The sequence below is a fragment of the Lissotriton vulgaris genome, chromosome 12 (assembly GCF_964263255.1).
Source record: "Lissotriton vulgaris chromosome 12, aLisVul1.2, whole genome shotgun sequence".
In the NCBI taxonomy this organism is placed as follows: Eukaryota; Metazoa; Chordata; class Amphibia; order Caudata; family Salamandridae; genus Lissotriton; species Lissotriton vulgaris.
In genome coordinates this window covers 287,512,520-287,531,076 of record NC_141700.1, presented here as the reverse complement: position 1 = coordinate 287,531,076, position 18,557 = coordinate 287,512,520, and the positions used below count along the sequence as shown (strand labels likewise).

The following is an 18,557-nucleotide window of genomic DNA, read 5'->3' as shown; positions in this document are numbered from 1 at the left end:
TATATATATTTATTTTTTTATTTTATTCCTATTGGGCCATGTAGGGGAACGAAACCCGTGCCCTCACAAATCAAAAGGCTTAAACGTTTTACTTAAGCACAACACACGTTGGTTCAAAATCCTAAACAAAAATTAAAGGGAATATATCCAGCCTACAAGCCCAATACAAGCATGTGATGCATTTCATCATATAACTGACTTAAACACATTGAAACAGACAAGTTTTGCCACAGGATATCGATGACAAAGTAACACGCATTCATCAGCAGGAAAGAGACAAAAGGCACATGTGCAAGACAGGGTTGAAATAAATAAAGTTCTGGCACGTATGTGATTTAGCAGCAAGAAAAGAGGCAGGTCACCTTTTACAGCATCTATTTATAGCCTTTCCTTTGTGTTTCTGGTGCATGCCAATGGAAGCAGGATTATTGGTGTAGTATTGCCTACTAAACGCAAAACTGCAAGAACAGTCTGCATAATAGAGCCTCATGTTGTTAAAAAATCCTTAGCTCGTTGCTACCACACTTAACATGAGTCGATTTGGGTACCGAGATGAGGACACAACAAGACATTTCTTCCAAAGAGACTGTTCAGATAACATAGAATCTAACTTGACCTTGTGTAAGGTGTTTATTTGCTGATTTAGATTTTTTTTTATTTCATTACATTTTTAAAAGTGTAAATGAACAAGGACCTGGTTTAGATCTTGGTGGACGAGTTACTCCGACAAAATGGTGAAATATAGGTCCCATTATATCCTACGGGATTTATATTTCTGCAGACGGGATATTCACCACCATTGTGATGGAGTAACCCATCTGCCAAGATCTAAATTGTGCCCTAGGTCTTTACACTATGCGCGCTAGCGGAATTCCGCTCGCACGCTGAGAATTCCTAAATTGCATGTTGCGTGACGAGCTGGGTTCGTCATCAGCGTGCGAGGAGGCTACGCCATGACGAGCCCAGCTCGTCATCAGCGTGGAAGGGGTTAATATAGCATTTTAAGGCAAAATTGAATTTGTTCAGTCTAGTTTGTAGTCTACTTTTTTGTGAATTAATCTAGATGCTTATCACAAAAATATAAATGATATATTTTACATCTAAAGGCACATATTGCATGCTTTCACCGTTCTTTAATAGTCATTACCTGTGACTGCTTTTACACTGGTAAACAATGCTATTAATTTGTAAACTAAGCTTCATGAGTTCACGTTGTATACATTTTTTGCAGGCATTAAATATTTCTAACTTGGAGGATGGCATTAAGAAAGAAACAGCCATTTCATCGTTCACAATGCTTAGACAACACTTGGTAAGACATATTCACTCTTCCATCATTTATTCTATTTCACTTTCATAAAATATTAAATATATTTCCTGGTAGTTTTAAATAATTTTAGTGTTATGGCATTACGAGCCACAAAGGTATATAAATAGAATTTAAGTTTTATGTTTTACCAATTTGACCATTTTCATTTATTTTTTATTGCATTAGGGCTTCTCTGTGTAAGGAAGGTAAAGGTCAATCTTCTGTAGAAAGACACAACTGGAGAGAATCCTCCATAATTGGAAGTCTTGAACGTTGTACAGAAAGCTGTGCATAAGATGTTTATATGGCTTTTTCTTTCAAATGTATATTTCACACTATATTGGGTTAAATGTAAATGTAAATGTACAGGAATTTATATAGCGCAAATCACCAACCGGTCTCTAAGCGCTTGCTTAGGGAACCCGTCCTGGTATTCCCCTGTGAGATAACCCCGGCAGGGTATCCGCAAGGTGAAAGCCAGGCATCCCGCCGCGTGGGGCCGTTGTGGAGATTAAGCAAGCTATTGCCCAGAGTCGCAGAGTGTGAACCCGTGAATCAAGTAGGCACCGGAGCGAGAATTGTCGAGTCCATGGACATTTTAGGACTCAAGACCCCGCCGAGCTGGGAATTGAACCCTGGTCCCGGGCTGACCTCTGCTTCCAGGTCTGCCTCCTCTAACCAGTGAGCCACACTTCTCCAATTAACAGTGTCCTACGCTGTAAAAACAACCATAAGGGTTGACCCACCATCAATTATAATTGGAATAGGGTGTCAAACACTCTTCTTGGGATTTTGCTCCTCAAGGCGAAATAAAAAAAACTGTTTATAGTGGTAGGACTTCGAACCTGCAAATCAGTACCATGTGTCCGATCATTCATGCCAGTGTATTGTGAAAATGTATGTTTGTTCTGCTGTGTAATGTGCGATATTCCATAAGCTGTCCATTGAATTCACAATATTTGTTCTAAAGATTTCCAATTTGGGGGAAAAAAATCCTGATGCGTGTCATCAAGTTAATTATCACATGACCCTAAATCAGAGAACTTTTTCACTTCCCAATTTGCCATGAGTTTAATGTGGAAGTTTTTCTATATGAGGAACATGAGGGTAAAATCTGTGACTGCTAAAACATTTATGTTCAATGGCATGTGTGGCTGTAGCTACACATGCTCTGCATATTACTGTTGTGTTGGGTCTGGAATTGTGCAAGTTGTTTTTCTTCAAGGAAGTCTTCAGTCACGAGGTTGAGTGACTCCTCCTCTCAGTGATATTGCTCATGGACATTGACCCCATTGTTAGATTGTTTTCTACACGCCGTCTGGTTCGGACGTGTTTGCCTTTGCTACATCATTCGACTGCATTCGGTTCAATCTTTTAGTTTCTTGCTGTCTTCTACGGTATTCTTTATAGTTTGCGCTTTCACCATCTGCATCCTTTCAAACTTGTCGATTCTAATTTGTTTATCTGATCGCCCTTTGGGCCATCACTCGGTCCTACCTTCGGCATCATACCAGCTCCATCCAAAAATGTGTTGCTGGTGATGGAACGTACCCCCTTTATATTCTGTCCACATTACCACTCAAAATATCTGCACACCAACCAACACCTTAGGTACAAACTTTGCCTTTCACCCGTCTACAAGGAAGCCAACTGTGAAGCGTGTAAGTTGTTTTGGGCAAAGAAAACACATCGGGATTGAAGTGCTCGTCTGCTGTAAATGTCTTAGAAGACCTCAGACAACACAAGCGACATTTTCGGCAAAGAAAACCCCAGAGGAGCCGACCGTCAAAAGATTACACTTTCTCGATTAGTGAAAAGCACCGGCTCAGATGTGGAGGTAGACATGGGGATGCAGGAACTCCCATCTGCCCAGCATGTGAGTACTATGACCTCAGCCCCTCCACCCAAGCCAACCCAAAAACTTTGGACACTCCCACTATTAGAGGTTGCCGGACCACTACTGCCTTCTGACCATGCTCGGATCCAAAAATGTTTTGGAAGCCCGCCCTCAAGCTCAGTGCTAAATATTGCTGCAAAGGCCAAGCCTTCGGCATCAACCTCCTCGGAAAGAAAACATGCTTTGGTACCGACCCCACCCCGATACTGTTTATGCAGCTGACCCCATCTCCCTTGGTGCCGACTAAGCATCACACTTTCAAGCCAAAAACCTTGGTAACAAAACTTTCGGAGCCGAAAGACTCAAAACCATCATCGGCTTCAACGTTTCCTGGTAAATGAATCCTTGAAAATGGACATTCAACAGAGGAAAATCTAACTTCAAGTGGGCACTTGTTGCATTCTTGCTTCACCTTCCTCTCCACCACCTCTAAAAAGGAAATTGTAATTTGAGGAGGCACTAGATGTTCCACTTACTCTCAAGAAGAAAGCAAAAGACAAGACTGCCAGCTCTTCTTATCCACCGCTTCCTACACCACCTCCCCCTCCAAAACCTTTTCAACCACCTCCATATCCTCCTCACTCTCCTCAGCTGTTATCACCATAGCAGGATATGCAAGACACGTCCCCTCAAGGATCACCACAGTCCGAAACGAGTAGTTGGGGGAACCATTAGGAGATCCTCATCCCTAGGATATATATGACACGGATCCCACTACACCAAATGATCTCAGCCTGTACACAGCTCATCCTCAGGAAGTCATTGCGAGAGCAGCAGCTTTCTACAACATACAGCTCCATCTTTGGCACTTTGACTTCTACTCACAGGGATGCACAATATCTGTCTATATTAACTAATGATGATGCATGCAACTTAGATCTTTAAGGTCCCTATCAGGGCCTGAAGTATCACCACTAGGGTACATGAAAAATACAAGGCAGCACCATCAGATCCTGTATTCATTTTGAGTCAAGTACCACTAGACTCCATTGTCACCACTACTGGATGTTGAAGGCCAATTCCCAGGCTACTGGGGATACCTCTCCCCCAGGAAAGGAAAGTAAGTGCATTGACACTGCAGGAAAGATGGTTGCAGCTTAGGAGGCCTATCATTGGCACATCACCAGTTCTCAAGCTCTTTTGGCCCACTATGACAGGGAACATTGGGATGAGATGGTGGAGTTCTACCAGCACCTCCTGGAGGAGTATAAGAAAAGTGGTCAACAAATTGTTACCGAGGGACAGACCATCATTAACACTTTCATTCGCTGTGCCCTTGACGCTGCAAATACTGCAGCCAGAGGAATTAATATGAGTATCCGTCTTAGGTGACACGCATGGTTAAGGTGTTTTAGGTTCAAACAGGAGGTCCAACAGGCAGTTTTAAACATGCCCATTGAAAAGAACAACTCTTTTGCCCACAGGTAGTCTCTTCCTTAGAGAAAATGAAGAAGGACACTTATACGACCAAAGCAATGGGGGCTTTACAAACGTTCACTCCATGGGCACCTTTCGTCACCCAGGCTACCAGGTGCATATAAGTCCATCTCCAAAGGCACCCACCTCCCAACAGAAACAGCCCCAGTCCTCTCACACCCAGGGTTTCTATAGAGGTTCCTTCATAAAATATAACAGGGATAGGGGCAGGGGTGCCTCCGCTTGTGGAGCAACTTTCACTGCAAAACAGTGACTACCATATCTTTTCCCCTGACTACACAACACCTGTTGGGAGTAGACTAAAGTTTATTCACTCAGTCAGGAAAACCATCACCACAGACAAATGGGTACTAGCCATTATCGAACATGGATATTGTCTGGAGCTCATTACCACACCGCCCAACATTCCACTTCACACTCACAGGTTATCTCAGGAACATCAGGCACTTCTAAAGCAGTGAGTCTAATCCCTTATTCTCAGAGGGGCTATGTAAACTGTTACCCTTCAACATCAAGCTCATGAGTACACTCTCTATACTTTCTAATACCCAAAAAGGATGGGTCTCTAAGATCGAGCTTAGATCTCAGGCCTTTAAGCAACTACATCAGAACACTTCCATATGTATTTACTAATGTTACATTGAGCCCTTTAACACATAATTCCGCCATAACCCATCTCCCCCAACGGTCCTCTTTCTTTCTTTTAACTGCCACTTCTCTTCTTCTCCCCAGGATAGCAACTCCTCTTGTCCTAGATCCTTGCCTACTGGCTGCAAATACATCAAAACCCAGTTGGTTCATTAGATAAATCTGCTTTTCCTCTATATGCGTTTCTTGAAAACATACAAGATCCACTTGCAACATTAGTAAATATATATGGTTCCACTGAAGATGATCCAGAGATATGGGAATTTTTAGATATAGAATTAGCACAGTGGCCCGAACCAGTAATCTGTTGTGGTGATTTTAATATGCATGACCCCACAAGTTCATTTATGAGTATAGGTGCAGCCTATAATGGTAGAAAGAGAAAAGTAAACAGGGCTATTACCAATATGGTTAGAAATAATCTTTTGGCAGATCCCTGGATAATGCAACACCCATTGGTCGATGGTAGCACTTTTTTTTCAGCACCTCACCAGGTGTTGGTGAGATTAGATTATTTCTTAGTTTCTAGGTCCATGGTATTGGAGACGAAGATTGAGAAGCAACCAAGAACTATTTCTGACCATAGTCCGTTAATACTGACACTTAAGGTCCCGCATGCACAGATCAAGAGGTCCACATGGACGTTTGAGAGGAGTCTGCTCCAAGACCTTGAGTATAGGAAACATATGGAAGGCTGGATTAGGTTTTTCTGGGAGATTAATCATGGAACTGCCGCAGTAGGGCAAACCTGGGATTGTTTTAAAGCAGGTGTCAGAGGAGAAACACTGAGTTATGTGATGACCAGACGTAAGAAAGAGAGGTTAAGGAATGAAGCTATTCGTCAAAAGCTGATTATCGAAGAAGAAAAACTAGTTGATGCAGTAAGATCTAAATCCAGCTTGGAAAATATATTATTAACATTAGTAGCACTGAAGGCAGATGCAATAGAAAGTCTCTCGAAAAGGTCTGCTGAAAAATATCTGGCTAAGAAAGAAGAGCTATATGAGTGCAGCGAGAAGGTGGGCCACATACTTGCGATTAAAGTTAGACAGCAGAGGGTGGATGCAGAGATAAAGGAGATATTAGATCCAATGGGTGCCATTGTCACAGGCTCAGATGAGATAAGGGATGTCTTTAGAGGCTTTTATGAAAAACTATATACACAGGGCGACACAGAGGGAATAGTGGAAGTTAGAAATTATCTTAGAGGTGTGTGCTCACCCTCTGTCACAAAAGAAGAAGGAGAAATGTTAGATTCTACCCTAGGTCTGGAGGAATTTATCAATGCATTAAACAGCTTACCATCAGGAAAGGCAACCGGACCTGATCAAATTCCGGTTGAATTTTATAAAGTATTTCGTGATTCTCTGTTGATCTATATGTTTGAGGTTATGGTATATGTACAGCAAGGAGGGCCATCACCAGACTCATGGCGTGGGGCGGACGTAATTGTTATTGCTAAAAAAGGGAAGCCCGTAACCCTTCCTGGATCCTATAGACCCATCACATTGATGAACTCAGACAGCAAGGTATATTCTAAGATGCTGGCAAAGAGATTAGCAGGTTGTATTGAACACTTGGTGAGCCCATCACAGCATGGTTTTATACCCGGGAAGGGTACTACACAGCACATTAGGACATTGATCACTATGTTTGATGCGGCAGAAGTCACAGGTGATCCTATTTCAGCACTGTTTTTAGATGCCGAGAAGGCTTTTGATAGGGTCGACTGGGAATATCTATGGGAAGTTATGAAGTGGTGTGGTATTGGTCCAGGTTACATACGAGCTATGCAAGCCCTATACAGAGACCCGGTGGTTAAAATCAGAGTAAATGGTGGGCACTCGGATCTAGTACATATACAGCGGGGGACTGGCCAGGGCTGCCCGTCTTCTCCACTGTTGTTCGCCCTGTACATAGAGCCATTATTACGTAAACTAGAGGGAAACCGTATTATTCATCCTATGTCATTAAATGGTTGTACTGTGAAAACTCTGGCCTATGCTGACGACGTGGCTATATTGACTCCAAATCCGGATATAGCCATGGTTGGAGTAGAGGCAGAAGCGCAGGAGTTTGGGCTGATCTCAGGATATAGTCTAAATAAAACTAAAACCCAGATTATTGTGAATAGGTTTGCATCAAGTTTAGATAGCAGGGTGGTCAATAATGCAATACACTTAGGGATTGACATATCTGCAAAATTGGAGGAATTAGTTGAGCGCAATATGGAACCATTGCTTGCGAAGGTTAAAATGGACCTGGAAAGGATAAACAATCTCCATCTCTCTTTGGTCGGATGCACAAATGTGTTGAAAATGATGGTCCTGCCCAAATTTTTGTATTTATTCAGGTCAATACCCTTGATTTTCGACAACAAATGGTTCAACAGGTTGGAGAGTGTGGCGAATAGATTTATCTGGGCACGAGGAAAAACTCGTAGGGCTTATAAATTTATCACCTTGCCAAGGGATAGAGGGGGGTGGGGTGCACCAGACTTTAGATTATACTATCTGGCTGCTGCTCTCCAGTATATGCAGGGAATAATTGGGCGAGGTGGGGGGTCATCAAAGACCATAAATATGTCAAACGAAGCTTATACAATGGTACTAGGACAAAATACTGTTAATGGTTTCCTGTATTTTACGGATCTGGGTTATCTCAGAAGGCAGACATACAAGACTCTTAGGGCGGCACTTAAAATCTGGAGTATTTTCTTGAAAAAGACCGGTATGGGTAGATTTAATAGGTACACCAAAGTCTATAAAAATAAATCCTTCCCTGAAGAAATTTTTGCTGATTCAGTAATGGCGGATTGGGAGGGCAAAGGGATACAGCAAATCGGGGATTTAGTAAATTCAGAGGGTGTCATACAATTTGAGGAATTGATTAAAAAACATAACATAAACAGAAGGGACTTCTTTAAATATCTCCAGATTAGGAGTTTTCTTAGGAATAAACAAGGAGGGCCATTGGGCTTTCACCCAACCGAACTGATGGAAGGGCTAACTACGGGAGAGGAATACTCCATTAGGCTAATATACGCTGCACTGGCAAAAAATAGACCTGATGATCTAGATAAGCACAGGGCTAAATGGGGGGAAAGGATAGAGGCTACCCCTGAATCATTCAATGAATCATTGGAACTAGGCCGGTCTATGCTATGTTCTGCCCCTTTGCAATCCCAACACTACAAAACATTATTTTCGCTATATTACACTCCAGCCAGGATCGCGAAGTGGGGGGGCACCGAGGGTACTACATGCCCCAGATGTGACTCTACCGAGGCAGATATTGTCCACATGTTCGCTACATGTCCACAATTATATACATTAATTAAGGATGTTGAAATTTTTTTAATCAATTCATTAAAGATAAGGATAACCTTCACTGTAGGTGTAATTATGTTGGGTGTGGACGTAGGAAATGTACAAATAGACCCAGGCGATGCAATGTTTGTCTTTATGGCAGCGGCTGTCTTTAGATTAATGCTAGCCAGAGTATGGTTAGATAAGACTCCCCCGACCTTGCAAATATGGCTATCTAATCTCATTGCTATACATAATCTAGAGAAATACATATATGCTAGGAAGGGTAGGATAGGGAGAGCCCGAGGTATTAAGATATGGGGACCTTTGGAGAAATGGAGAACTGGAATAGGATGATTCATTTGGTTGTTGACTTATGATTGTGTTTTTTTGTATAATATGATATATGTTGTCTTGGCCCCCCCTTTCGGTGGTTAAACAGTTTTTGATTTAAAACTTGCTTGGTTATATTGTGAGACGAACAAATGTAGGAGAAAAAGTTTGTATTCTTTTTTTTGAAATGTGTGCTTATTGATATGTAAAATAAAATATATTTAAAAAAAAAAAGAACACTTCCATATGGTCACCTTACAGCATGTCATTCTTCTTCTTTAACAGGGTGATTTTATGACAACATTAGACCTAAAGGACACCTACTTCCACATACCAATACATCCTGCTCGACACAAATACTTGAGTTTGTGGTAGCAGGAAAACACTATCAGTTCAAAGGTCTTTAATTTGGATTGACTACTGAACCACAAGCGTTCAGACGATTGGCTTATCAAAGCCAGTACATGTCAGCAGTGTCAACAACACACTCAAATCACAATAGATCTACTTCACAACCTACTTTTTACTATCAATGCCCCCCAAGTCTCACCTCCAACCCCTACAAATCCAACCATACTTGGGAGCAGTCCTAAGCACACAATTAGGATTTGCCTACCCGAACTCCGCTCAAATTCAGAACAATCAGGCAACCTTGCCCCAGTTCCAATCAAATCAAACAATCATAGTAAGGACAGTTATGCTTCTACTGGGAATTAGGTCATCCTGCATTCCCATGGTTCCCCATGCAAGGCTACATATGTGTCCCCCTCAGCAATATCTAGCTCACCAGTGGCCTCAGTCACAGGGTCAATTGGTGGAACTAGTGTTGATAGACCTCCCCACTCACTGTTCTCCAGAATGGTGGAACACCAACAACCTGTTGACAGGGCGATCTTAGCACTGAAATCTTTCCTTCCTTACCTGTTTTACCTTTCCTCCCTCACCTATCTCACAAGGTTGCTCTAGTCCAGATGGACAATATGACAGCCATGTATTATCAATAAAAACAGTTGGGGGGACACAATCTTCACAGCTATCAAATCTGTCTCAGACCATATGGACGTGAGCTCTTCATCACAACATTCACCTGTTGGCAAAACACTTTCCGTGAACAGACAACGTGGCTGAACTGCTAAGCAGGATACAGCAACAAGTCCATGAATGGGAACTTCACACACAAGTCCTCTTGCCATACTTCCAAAAGTAGGGGTTCCCTCAGATTGAACTTTTCACCTCAGCAGAAAACACAAAATGCCCAAACTTCACCTCCAGGTACCCACATCCACTGTCCAAAGGCAACACACGATGGATGAGTTGGTCAGGGATTTTTGCCTAAGCTTTTCCTCCTCTCCCACTTGCTTTCTTGATTCAGAAGCTCAGGCAAACATCTCTTACAATCATCATGGTAGCTCCCACATGGGCACGTCAACCTTGGTTCACAACACTTCTAGGCGTATCTGTGAGTCCACACTAGAAGCTCCCCACCAGGCCGGACCTTCTCACTTAACATCAAGGACAAGTCAGGTACCCAAACCCGAAAACTCTCAACCTAGCAATTTGGCCACTTCATTTGCCCCCAGAAAGTATGGATATTCTCAAGAGAGCACACAAACCCACCATTAGAGCCTGGTATGCAGCAAAATGGAAGCGATTTGTTTGTGATGGTCAATCCAAACAAAATGACCCTCTAAAAGCCATAGTATAGGACATTGTCTGCTACCTGCTTCGTTTACAAAAAACTAACTTAACACACACTTTCATATGGTTACAACTCACTGCAATTGCTGCCTACCTCCAAAATAGACAGCATCTCTCACTTATTAAAATTCCAGCCATCAAAGCTTAAATGGAAGGACTCGAATGAGTTATTCTACTACGGGTTCCTCATGCACCCTCCTGGAACCTTAACATAATTCTTACCAGACTCATGGGTCCCCCATTTGAGCCTCGATACTAATGCCCCCTCCAATTCCTTTTGTGGGAAGTTGCATTCTTAGTTGCCATTACCTCATTCAGGCGTGTTAGTGAGCTTCAGCCTATAACTTTACAGAACCTTTCTTTCGAATACATAAAGACAAAGTGGTTCTTCACACCATTCCTAAGTTCCTACCTAAAATAGTCTCTCAATTGCACCTCAACCAGTCCATTGAGTTGCCAGTTCTTTTCCCCCAACTAGATTCAGTTGTGTTAAGAGCTCTTCATACACTAGATGTCAGAAGAGCGCACTTGGGTTAGCTTCCCAACCCATCGTTCTTTTGCTCACCATGCCACCTAGGTTTTGACCCAGCCATATGCAAACCATTTTTGAGCCCACTGAACAGTCCAGCCGTGACTGCCAAGCCAGGTCCTCCCTAAATTGGAACGCTAGCAACCCAGGACCAGTACATGTGTCTTGCAGAATGGCGTACTCTAAATGCAAAATGCTTTAACCACATTGCTGCGGCGGCTATTCCGCCGCAGCGCTAAGTTGGCGGGGCGGCCACTCGGCGGCCGCATGCTGATGCCGGAACCGCTCCGTCATCAGCCGTGGTTGGGCTGTGCTCATGACGGAGCGGTTCTGTCATGGCCCCGCCCGCTCAATAGAATGCGCCGCGCAGGCGCGAAATCAGCGCCGCGCAGGCGTGGCGGCAGGGCCATGACGGAACCGCTCCGTCATCAGCACAGCGCCACCGCAGCTGATGACGGAGCGGTTCCGTCATCAGCATAGAAAGGGTTAAAAAAATAACTCAGCTTTTAGTTTTAATTTTAATGAACATAAAAGTTCCTGCTAAATCAGACACTCTTATGCTGCATCCATATTCCAGTGCCTCGGCTCTCTAAATCTGCTCATTAAATGAAAAACTGCAAAAAAACGTAAATGCTAAACTTTGCCTACTACAGAATTAGCTCAACTGTTTCTAGCTCAGAATTAAAGTGCATTCTTTAGGGTTGTCTGCTTTATGCTTCTCACCTAGTAAAATATGATTATAGGTAACCCGCTCATACTGAATGCACAGTAATATGGTTTTTGGTGTAATACTGGGCAGTCGAGATACAGGCATCTATCGGTTGTAGTAGGTGTTCTGCCTCTTGTTTGCTTTTCAGACTTCTGGACGTTAATCTTTTCTGTTGTCTGAGACCTTCTGAAAAGGCCTCAACCACTGTAAGCATTGTCTAGAATGGTGAATCGTTTCACTGCTAGAGGATGCACTGGTAGCACAGGACCAACCTGAGAACCATTCTTAAATTGGATCAGCTTGTTGGGCTGTGGATTGGATGGAAGGTGTAGAATTCTATTTATCTGCAAGTTCAAAGCTAGCTGTAGGAGTAATGAACCCTCTGTGTACCACTATATTTACACCCAGGCTGAGTTATGTCACTGTAAAGCACTGTGTTTTTCACCAGAGCCAGCTAACTTCCACTTAGACTTAGAGTTCCAAATAGGAGGTTGCTGGTCACCGTTTGCAGTGGCACATCTCATAAAAATGTATTTTGACATATATTATTTTTGAATGCCTCAATACAGACATTTAATGGAAAGTGAAATACCTATGGCACACAACCAAATCTGAAACAAACAGATTTTAAAAATATCAATACATTACTTTGTAAAGAAAGATTTAATATTTAGGTCAATAGCTATTAACCTGTGGTCTGGGGACCACTGGGGGTCCGTGAAGCCTTCGTAGGTGGTCGGTGACTGCTCAGACAATTAAATATTATTAACAGATAAATAAAGAGTATATAATTAAAGAAGCAAAGTGTAACATTGGACAATTGAAAACATTCTGTGAATGTGAAGTAATTTAAAATTAGAGGCAATAAATTAAGTTAGTATCCTCAAATTGATTTGTGGGAGCAGTGCAAGTGCATCAAACAGAACATAGGCCCCCATTAGGATCCTCGCAGTACTAGGCACCGCCCGCCATAAGGGCGGGAGTCCCGTTGGCAGCATTAGGATGCGCCCGCCACAGTGGCAGACGCATACCGCATTCCTACCATTGTGGCGGGCGGTGCACTCAGCACCGCCCGCCACAATGGCAGGAAAGCATGCTGCGCATGGAACTGCTAGGGGGCACCATAGGTACCCCCCATGTGCACCCCCCCACCCCCCGGAGTCCCTTGGGGCCCGCAACGGGCCCCCGCAGGGATGCTCCACATGCCTTTCCGTGGCGGCATTCAAAATTGCCCATCATAATATGGCTGGCGGTGTCTGATAGACACCGCTACCATATTATACCTTTTCCGCCCCGGTCGCAAGGCGACCGGGGTGGGAAAGCGGCGGACGTCTTACCGTCCGCCGCGGTCCCCCTGGGGTCTTTAGAGCAAGGATGGCGGTCGGATCACCCCCGCCAGGCTGGCGGTGGCTACCGCCAGCCTGGCGGGGGCGATCCGCCCGCCATCCAAATCGGCCCCTTAGTTTGGAGAAGGAGTGACCTCAACTGATTTAGAAAAGCTCCAAATGTCCCATTAAAATACAAATATTTGTTGATGAGTTAAATAAAATACGTTCTTATTTGTTTATTTGTTTGATGAATGCCGATATTGTTTGGCGGGTCAGATCATCGAAAATGCTTAGGATGGGGTTCCCAACTTCCAGTAATGACTCCGTGTGGGTCCACGAATTCCATTAATGAATCGGTGAAGGCCCACAGGGGAGGGTGAGTGAGAGAAGGGGAGCGGGGCAGAGATAGGGAAGGTTATGAACAAGTTATTTAGATAAACTACCCAGCCAAGGATTTATTAAAAGCTATTCACATATCTGGGGGGCAGGAAGAGAAACTCATTTTTATATACATATAGATCTTTTAGGCCATCTGGTCTGCTCTCAGCTCCAAAGGTTGTCTGTGCTGTAGGAGGAAAACTGAGGTAGGACATTTCCTACATTTCACCAGACACTTTGAATGAACTGTGCACAAGTAATCTCACTCTGCCCAGTTCAGCACTAAATTATCCCTCGGAATACAGAGAGTTTTTGATAGAGAGAAACAGAGAAATAGTGACTGTTCCTCTGTCCTCTTTCTCCGCCCTTGACAGAAGGCACATGCACATGTTCACCTCAAGAATGTGTGGGGTCTGGTAAAAGGCTAGAGATTTTACTGGTTCCCAAGAGTCCTAACACCAATAAAGGCCTTCACTTTCTTGGATTTTGCAGGAAATGCTCTGTAACATTTCCTCAAACATAACACAAAATGCAAAGATTTGTATAAGCATGGCTGTCCATGACTTGCTAGTCAGTAGCCATTACAACCCCTTGCAAAGTTTAATTCTAGAAAGATAAACAAGAAGGAAGATTCCTGCTTACTGATTGAAGGAGGGCTCTTATTGCAGGAATGCTGTCCTAACTTACAGCCTGAAATTCTTCCTGGAAAGCATATGTTCTAGGCTAGTTGTTGATGCATGTACCACATCCATAAATTGCCTTCCATGAAGGTGATGTTCTTTAAATATCACAAACACCTCTCCCTTATGACAGTGGCATATATCATTGATCTATGTTTGCTTATTTGGTTTGAATGCCCCATTTGATAAAACTATTATGCCAAGATCTTCCCTATTTTTCATGTTCTTCGGGCTGATGCTAGTCTTTAATGAGATCTGGGGGAATCAGTTAATGATTTCTATGAATTAAAAGAAAGACATGATTTCCAAAGGGGGAAAGGGCTTTATGTGCAAATTTGTTTTGAGCTCATTAACTCTATGAAAAACAAAATCACAGGGTTTCCCACTGAAAAAAGAGTGATTGGTGATGTACAAACCCCCTTTTGTAACTCAGTCAGTCAGTCAGAATATCTTTATTCGACTTATTACAAGTCATACAAAGAGCAAAAAGAAAAACAATTACTTTACAATACAATGCATGCTGTACATCTATTTACATTTCCCAAAAAGAAAGTCCAATTAGACAAAGAAGGAAAGAAAAATTTTAAACATGGATGAAATAATTCTATACAGATCTAGCACAAAAACATCCTAAAACGACTAAAAATTTTTAAGGTAAGCTTTGGCTGACAGATTTCGCCCGCATTGCGGCTAACAAAAAGTTTGCCATGCAGAAAGTAATATGTGTGTTAGGTAGAAGTTGTAGAAAGAGCAAGGCTGGTCTTACTTGGACAAAACCAGCTTTTTTCAAAATAGGCAACAAATATTTCTTTCTCTGCTCGTGGTATATACTACAAAACATAACAAAGTGCAGAGTATCCTGCACCGAAAAATTGTCACAGCAGCACGGTGGGGCCTGCTCAGGCTTCTGCCAACTCTTAAAAGAGCCTAAATAAAAATGTATCAAATTAAATCGAAACTTTGTTAATAAAAACCTGTGATATGGGAATGTGACAAAGTTCAGGTAGGGGGCGAGTGAGGATGTACAAACCAGAAGGTTATGTGCCCTTACTGCAGGTTTCAGCAATTCGAGTTCCTCCCTCCGTGCTTCCTGCCTATCCCTAAATAACTTTTTGATGGTTACTATATCCTGTCTCCTAATATTTTCTGGAGATGAAAAAAGTTCTGGGCGACCCAGATCTGCAATGGTTTTCGCTACGTAAGCCAGCCATGGGATACTGGTGTGTTTATCCAAGGATAAGACATCGTGCAAAATCTTGTGGTTCAGAGGTAGATCATCATTTGTCCACAATTTCAGCCACAAAGTTAGCGGTGCAAGGCTCAGGGTATCAGACAGATAAGGCAAACCCACCTCTTTATGGATAGAATACGTTGGGGTGGATTGCGGGACTGAGAGCAGAGATCTAATGAATCTATTTTCTGCTCTCTGAATTGGATCGAGATTTACGTAACCCCACAGCTGGGAACCATAAGCCGCTATGGCCACTGGTTTACTCTTATAGATTTTCAAGAGAGCTTGCATAGGCCTAGCCCCTAGCTTCCCAGCAAAGCCCAATACCGCTGAGGAAGATCTTATTACAGCCAATCTTTTTGCTCTTATCTGAGGGCCCCAAGTTCCTTTCTGGTCAAACATTACCCCCAGATATGGAAATGTGGATACGTTGGTGACAGGGACTCCCCTACAAAAAAATGTTTTGTGTCTTTTTTTGTTACACTCACGCCCCATTACCATCGTGTGTGATTTAGAGGCGTTGACCTTGAGGTCCAGAGTCTCCATAAAACTACCAAAAGCGTCCAGGAGATGCTGTAGGCCTACCCCAGTATGGGCTATCAACACTGCATCGTCTGCATACAGGAGTGCTGGGATTTTGACGCCTCCTGCATGCGGAACGTCGGCTACCTGTCCCCGCAGGTGACTGCCCAACCCATTAATGTAAATGGTGAATAATACAGGGGCTAAAATGCAGCCTTGCCGCACCCCCTTTAGGGATTTAAACAGGGAGGTGCGTCTACCATCGTTTGTGACTCGGACAGCTGCAAAAAGCTCCTGGTGCAGTTTAGCCATAAACACAACCAAAGACTCATCAATGCCCATCTCCAACAGTAACTGCCACAATTTCGTCCTATTCACCAGATCAAAGGCAGAGGAGAGGTCCATAAATGCAAGAAACATGGAACCCCCCTTTGCCACTGTATATTTAGAGATTAGTAGATGTAAATGTATACATTGTTCGATTGTCCCCTTTCTTTCTCTGAATCCATATTGTAATTCAGACAGCCCTCCACGGCTCTCAACGTTGTCATTAAGTCTAGCTAGAAGGACTCTGCCTAGTATTTTTACGGTTGAGTCCAAAAGAGATATGGGCCTATAGGAGGCGGGATCATCTCGCTGGCCTTTATTTTTATAAATAGGAACTATGGTGGATGTGGACCAGGAACTAGGTGCATGATTATTGGCTGCATTAAACACTTTCGACAAAACCACCGCCCACAATTTAGGAGAGTACATGAAGAAATCAGCGGGAACGCCGTCAGGGCCAGGAGCTTTATGTCTTGTTGTGGCCATCAAGGCTTTTTCTACTTCTTCGGGGTTAAAAACCATAGGATGTGCCGCTATAGCAGGCACTGAAGCATCTACAGTTCCTTTGGCCCCGCCCTCATAGACATTTTTGAAGTGGTTTAGCCATTTATCGTCAGTGATCACACAGTCCATAGGAGCATTATTGTCATCAGAGAATAAAGGTTGTCTAATAATCTCCCAAAATCTCCTACTGTCCTTCAGTACTGCAGCTGAGAGGAGATTTTCCCACGATTCGCGTTTAATGGATTCTTTGCGATTCTTAATGGCAACCTTATAGCATTTCCTTAATCTGACAATGTCATCCCCGACCCTGGGAGAGGTTTTTAACGCTGTCAACAATGCTCTGTGGGCTTTTGAACAAACAGAATCAAACCAACGTTTTGTTCTGGAAAATCCTTTTTTTGGTTTGACTAAAAGGTCCTTGGCCACCTGGCCACAAATTTCCTCGAAAGCCTCTATTATTTCTTTACCTTGCGCACCCGATTTTTGACAGATGTCCACTTTGTCTTTTATTTTTGGAAAATTTATTTCATAGAAATTATCCGGGATCACTTTAGCCCATTTCAGTCGTCTGTCTTGGTCGCAAGGTTTCAAGGGGTGTGCTGGTTTAAGAGCTCTTGGCGGTGCTCCCATCTGGCCACCCCAGGCCACTTCAAGTAATACAGGGTTGTGGTCGCTGTAGGGTGTTATGACTGTGCAATAAACCATAGACCGATTTAGGATACCTTGTGAGACAAAGATATAGTCTATCACTGAACCATAATGACTGCCAGTGAAGGTTGGCGCCCTAACGCCCTTGTCGGGTTCATATAAGTCATGGTTTGCTAATAGTTCTTCTAACTCGAGCCCCTCTGTAGAGTGTTCGAAGTGGGGACCCCGAGGGGCCTCCTCACCCACCTCAGTTACATTGTCACCTCTTCCCATACAGACCAAGTTACATAGGTGAATATTAAAATCTCCTAATAGGATAAACTCATAAACTAAATAGATATTCTGAGAAACATTATTATATTCGCTGTTCCTAGAGTTATAAAAGTTGATATATATCGTCCTGCAATTGTTACTAGTCAGCCTTTCAACCATTAGGATGTTTACGGAATCGGTATTTATCTGCCTATAACTGCCCTTCAGGTCTAGGGAAAACATAATGGCCAAACCACCTTTGGCTCTGCCCATACGGCTAGGGACGGCAGGAATAGTAAAGCAAGTGAAACCATCCCACCAGAAGTTAGCCGATGTGTCCCACGTTTCTTGCAGGGCGATTATATGGTGCTTAGAAATAAAGCTCAAACAGGCTTTGTCTTGTCGTTTTGCATTTGAACCAGCAATGTTCCAACTTATGATTTTACAGGCGTTAGTAGGTAACCTCAACTCTTTTTCCCCCAACAGACACCCCTCAGCTAAACTTGAGGATCTGACCACCTCGTTCTGATCTACCTCCGGGGCGCTCTGTGTTGGGACGGTATTCAGGGTTGGCAATACGCAACCCACCCCCTGGTATGATAACCCAGGGTTATCTAACGGCACATAACTCTCAGGTGTTTCATAAAATGTGGGCAAGCGGAGATCTTCATCAGTGTAACATTGGCTACGGTTTATTTGGGGTGTAAATATGGACTCACTTGCTCGGACATTATCAGGTTTAAGTCAATCGCAGTTATTTAGATCCGATAAGGGGGCATACCTATTCCCCATTCCGCCCCCCCAATCAAAAGGGGTAGC

General features: G+C 43.2%; 1 protein-coding gene across 5 annotated transcripts in view; it reads left to right on the top strand.

Annotated features, from left to right (window-relative positions):
* The window catches only part of LOC147673982 (fatty acyl-CoA hydrolase precursor, medium chain-like), a 408,709-nt gene that overhangs the window by 323,099 nt on the left and 67,053 nt on the right, over window positions 1–18,557 (top strand). For all 5 annotated transcript variants that reach the window (XM_086945063.1, XM_086945066.1, XM_086945065.1 and 2 more), the window contains exon 10: window positions 1,232–1,312. In XM_086945063.1, coding sequence (XP_086801189.1) covers window positions 1,232–1,312 — 81 coding nt within the window. The remainder of the gene's footprint in view (window positions 1–1,231; window positions 1,313–18,557) is intronic.